At 38.3% G+C, this 4719-nt stretch overlaps 2 protein-coding genes across 2 annotated transcripts; one reads left to right on the top strand and one right to left on the bottom strand.

The window, feature by feature from the left end:
* Window positions 1–1321: 1321 nt before the first annotated feature.
* On the top strand, window positions 1322–2399 carry LOC130688380 (uncharacterized). Its single transcript, XM_057511359.2, has 4 exons — window positions 1322–1660; window positions 1722–1931; window positions 2002–2109; window positions 2186–2399. The coding sequence occupies exons 1-4, from the start codon at window positions 1368–1370 to the stop codon at window positions 2397–2399; spliced, it is 825 nt and encodes a 274-aa protein (XP_057367342.2). The 5' UTR covers window positions 1322–1367.
* On the bottom strand, window positions 2355–4707 carry LOC130688372 (cytoplasmic phosphatidylinositol transfer protein 1-like). The gene is made up of 6 exons (XM_057511349.1): window positions 4645–4707; window positions 4345–4564; window positions 4127–4275; window positions 3963–4059; window positions 3809–3880; window positions 2355–3746 (listed from the first exon to the last, which is right to left on the bottom strand). The coding sequence occupies exons 2-6, from the start codon at window positions 4390–4392 to the stop codon at window positions 3252–3254; spliced, it is 861 nt and encodes a 286-aa protein (XP_057367332.1). The 5' UTR covers window positions 4393–4564; window positions 4645–4707; the 3' UTR covers window positions 2355–3251.
* Between the last annotated feature and the right edge of the window lie 12 nt (window positions 4708–4719).

Genomic DNA, 4719 nt, shown 5'->3' with positions numbered 1-4719 from the left:
ACAACACGCCCAAATCAAAAGTCTATTTATATTTAATGTCTGTAGACATGAAAATCAAAAGGTTCCCGTAAATAAACTGTTGCTGTGCCTGATGAAAAAAAATGGCGCCTATGCTACGTGTTGAAAAGAAAGAATTGATTTCTCTTTGTGCCTTATACCTTGTACTCAAACTAATAAAACTACCCGGTGATCACTGCAAAGGACAATGAGAAGAACTGTGGATCAAAATTATACTCTACGTTGTGTGACAAGGTCATAACTGAAAGACAAACACAAGAAAAATCTTGAAGAAGAGAAAAGCCTTGATCCATAGATAACGGGCAAAATATTATCTAAAACTGCGAGATAACTTTTGCTCGACAAAAATGGGAAGCAAAAAAGATCAGTATTTTACTTACTGGTTCGTGGTGCCAGGTTTTCAAGGTTTCGGTTGATTTTGGCCAGAGAAACAGGAGCAAGTTCTTTTGAACACGTAGAAGGTTCCAGCATTACCAGCAGGGAACGTCTCCTTAAATAAGGAAACGGAATAAACGAAACAACACAAATAAAGTTTTGGCGAATAATATTTTAACACTGATGGCTGCTATAGTCGTGAATGTCCTTTTTAGTAGATATCAACTTGGTTAGCCTGAGATTATAAGTTCATGCACGTACGCTAACGGCACAACACTCGACCTTAAGCGTGGCGAACTTGCCCGCGAATGACTATAGAAATTCAGGGCGCGAAAGCAAATTATTCTAAGGGAGAGGGTAAGATTTCCGCCATGCAATTAACAGCGTTGCGAATTTTCTTTTATTCTCATTATGATCATCGCCATCTGCATGTCATGATATCAACCAGGTAAAATCATTCTACATGACTCGAGTAAAATTTGCCATGTGATTCTCAGCACATTATTGCTCACACATCTGATACAGTTAAGTGAATTGAAAAAAACAACCGTCCTTTGTAAACACACAATACATTGCCGTTAGGCAGGCAGAATACAGGTTATTAATCCCATTCAGTTTCAGACTTTAGTTCCCAAATGAGGTCACCTTCTTGACATTTGAAAACGTATTGAAACTTAACATTTCCCAATACAGGCTGAAACCGTAGCATTTGTGAATCACAAAAGAGACCCTCGTTTGACCGTTATGCATCCATCAGTGAGTTCCTGGTCTTGTTCCCAAGATAGCTATGTCCGTTCACACTCCACCCAAACTTAATTCTCTGCAACGTTCCCTGGCAATCGGATACCAAGGAACGCGAACTTCGTAAGTTCTGCTATTCAATCACTATTGACAAAGGATCCACAATCGTATAAAATAGTTTGATTTCTCACAGAATGTCTTCAGTCGTTCAAGAGTACTTTGAGTCGTAAAGAATGATGGGCTACGGCTTGTTCCTCATAATTTGTAGCTTATTCTTCGTTTCGTTCCATGATTGTGTCTCTGATACAGAAATAGCAAGTGAACGATTTGTTGACAGTTTTTCAGTTGTTGATTTACCTGAAACCTGGGCCAAAAACAGCGAACCGATTAGCCATAAAGAACTCCCAGTTGAGCAGACGAAACCGCGACGGATTAAGAGGTCCTCCTGGAGTTTACCACGCAATACAAGTGCTAGGATGATTTTAGATATTATTATGCCAGTTGTCCCCCTGAATAATACTTTCAGGTAAGCTTTCATCCTTATTTGGTTGTAGATTTAAAACTTAATAGTATCCTTTGTTTTCCAGCGCCTTGACTCTAGATTTGATTTATCGTTTCGTCTTGCCTACCTACTCCCAACTCAACACACTCTACAGCACGCTAGGTCGATTGGATACTAATGAGTTGGATGGAGACAGTGATCGAAGTAATGTCATAGATTTCGAATTCTTTGAAGAACAACGAGCAAACAATGAAAGACGCAGTATCTATCAGCATGTCCAAGGCCTCTTTGAAAAGTATATTTAACATCTAAAACGATATCGTTTTTTAGCAAACTGTAATGCTAACGTTTCTTTATACTCACAGTTTTGGATTTGACGGGCAAACTTGTCTCTTACGAGCCATATGCGAAATGGCTGAAGCTCCGTTAGTCCATCAAGGGCTTGTAGGAAAACTCATTGATCTGATATTCACGTAAAAATTGATTACTATTGAGAATCTTACCCACAAATTTAATACTATTTTAAATGGTTTGGTTACTTATCCTTAGGCCAAGTTTGCTGGAAGTACCGAAATCAATGGAGCCGTACCTCAGCAGCAACCGCATACGAAGAGACGTTACCAATATTCCGGAATTAGAAGTTCTCCACAAACCAGTCGACGACGATTATACAGATGCTTATCGCGCCGGTAAAGAAGGAAAATGCTGGACTCGTTACTACACTTGCCCAGTATCTATTTTTAAACTCGTAAATTTGTTTTAAACGAAAACATCAGACACATTAATTTACCATTGAGCATAAAAATCAAAACAAGAAACTTATAAACATTTTAATGTTTCTTATGCTAATGGACATCTATTTATTTTTGTATATTAATAGTGAAACGAAAAACAATAAATTCTCTTTCTGTAACCGAAAACATTGCTAAATGATCGGCACATTGCAACATTGGTTTCAATTAAAGCTTCCCGGGCAAGAATGTCGGTTATTGTGGTCAGAGGAAAACCGACACTGCACACAATAATTAGATCATAGATATTAAGCTTACAGTAATACACATGTAAGAGCAGAAGAAACTAATGTGTGACAAGTATGTAGAGGTGTAAACATATCATAATGATAAAATTTTCATAAATCACCCGAAAAAAACAAAACAAATAATAACGAAAAATATTTAACGAAAACGAATCAACAGACAGCAACAACAACGATTAGATTTTTCGTGAAAAAAGGAACAAAACAAGGCGAGACCAGCAAAACACACAGTCACCAGGAAATAACACTGAGAACTAGGTCTGACAACAGCATATAAGTATATGTGCATTAGCCTTACCTTGAATCACAACCGAGAGTGAATGGTACGTTACTCTTTTTGGATTTCACGTACTACACTATAAGAGGCGAACGCTTCTAGGACCTAGCTTTGTTGGTTTAACACAGAGGCCCTTCGTCGAACCTGTTTTTCCTCAAGTTAAAAAAAAATGCTTCAGACACATAGATGCAATTACAACATACAACAAAATGCTAACTTAATGTGACATTATATGTTTGTGACGTAAGTAAAGTTTTGAGGGTAAATTCTCCACACAAATAAATAAAGACACGTCCTACAAGCTATGACCAACTAAACCAACTACGTCTGGTTGGCGTAACCTCTTCTGGCAAGTCGGAAACTGCATCTGGTGAAGTCGGTAAAGCGGCAACATTGCTTTGGTGATGTAGTACCTTCTCATTTGTAACGCTATGCATTTCCTTCTCGTATTTCCGGACGTCCTCTTCCGTCATGTTGAACCATTGATCCAGCCAAGCCACGGCTTGCCGATGGCCAACTAGTAAGATTTCCCGGATTACGCGTTGGACATAGTCTTCCACTCGTGTCTGAAGGCCCCAGACTTCGAAACAAACTGAAACTAACTTGTACGAGCACATAATTGGTTTCAGATCGCTTTTCATCCAATCTGGCGTCAAGGGGCCTCTTCCAGTTATCTCCGAATGCCATGTTCTCAAATCTTCTTCCGCTTTGTAATGCTTAGGGTTGATATCATCATAAGCGATATCGATGAAGTCCACTTCTCGAGCACTGAGTTGGCTTTCATCTAGACTTAAAGCCTGTGGATAAAATCAAATGTTAGACAATAAGATGATTTAACAAGCAATTTTACAGCATTTACGTTTTCATGAGTTCCTGCATTGTCTTCATAACACGTTTTGACATTGATGACAAACCTGGGGAGGAAAGAGCACTATTGATAATCAAAATGAAGAAAAGAAATGTATAGTTAATCATTTTTTCTTTGTGATTTCTAATTTTAAAAATATTTGTACTGTGTATTCTGTTATAGTGCGGGGATAGTAGTTCCATGCTTTTTCTGTTATATAGAATACTTTTGGTATGAGTGATCTAATCCACTGAGGAAGACGACTGAAATAAAAAATAAAGTTGCTGATTCAAATAATTAATATATGTTTCAGTTTAGTTAATGGTAAACCTGAAGAGGTATATCCTTTTTTCTGTGTACTGTCCTGCTCCATGTTCAATATCTTCATGGGGATGGTTAGCCACAACTTCAACTCCTTCTCCTTCAGCAGACTGTTCATTACTATGCTTCGCTATCATATATAACTGCCCAACTTTATACTGTGGGGCAAAGTTTAATAAATAAATCGATTCCACTGATGTTGAATAATGCTGTGAATATATACAAACCTCTGAGACACTAATGGGCATGGGTATACGAAACTCTTTGATAAGCATCGTGAACTCTTGATACGCCTTTTTTGGATCCAAAACGATCACTATATCTTGAGAAATGCTTGCCACCTAGTTGGCGGTCGCTTCTTTGCATGCACGGTGTTCAACGAAGCACAGTAACTGAACTGGAATAGTTCCATTACCCAGCCCCCCGTCATGGCTGTCTTAATGCCGTCTTAGAAACCAAGAATGAGAACAAATTCTGGGAACAAAAAGAGAGAAAAAGAAAACACAAAAATGGTAAAAATATGTTACGATATCGTCTGCAACAACGGTGCGCTCGTAATCTGCTGACGTCATCATCGAAACGTGTTATCATCTTATCATGCC

The sequence above is a fragment of the Daphnia carinata genome, chromosome 9 (genome assembly GCF_022539665.2).
Source record: "Daphnia carinata strain CSIRO-1 chromosome 9, CSIRO_AGI_Dcar_HiC_V3, whole genome shotgun sequence".
Taxonomy (NCBI): Eukaryota; Metazoa; Arthropoda; class Branchiopoda; order Diplostraca; family Daphniidae; genus Daphnia; species Daphnia carinata.
The sequence above is the reverse complement of the archived record's forward strand: the minus strand, read 5'-3'. Positions and strand labels throughout refer to the sequence as shown.

Coding starts and splice junctions, on each gene's coding strand:
- LOC130688380 (XM_057511359.2), top strand. CDS start 1,368: ATGATGGGCTACGGCTTGTTCCTCATAATTTGTAGCTTATTCTTCGTT. Junction 1,932..2,001: donor GTCCAAGGCCTCTTTGAAAA/GTATATTTAACA, acceptor TTATACTCACAG/TTTTGGATTTGACGGGCAAA. Junction 2,110..2,185: donor CTCATTGATCTGATATTCAC/GTAAAAATTGAT, acceptor ACTTATCCTTAG/GCCAAGTTTGCTGGAAGTAC.
- LOC130688372 (XM_057511349.1), bottom strand. CDS start 4,392: ATGCTTATCAAAGAGTTTCGTATACCCATGCCCATTAGTGTCTCAGAG. Junction 4,060..4,126: donor AAAAGGATATACCTCTTCAG/GTTTACCATTAA, acceptor TTTTTATTTCAG/TCGTCTTCCTCAGTGGATTA. Junction 3,881..3,962: donor GCACTATAACAGAATACACA/GTACAAATATTT, acceptor GATTATCAATAG/TGCTCTTTCCTCCCCAGGTT.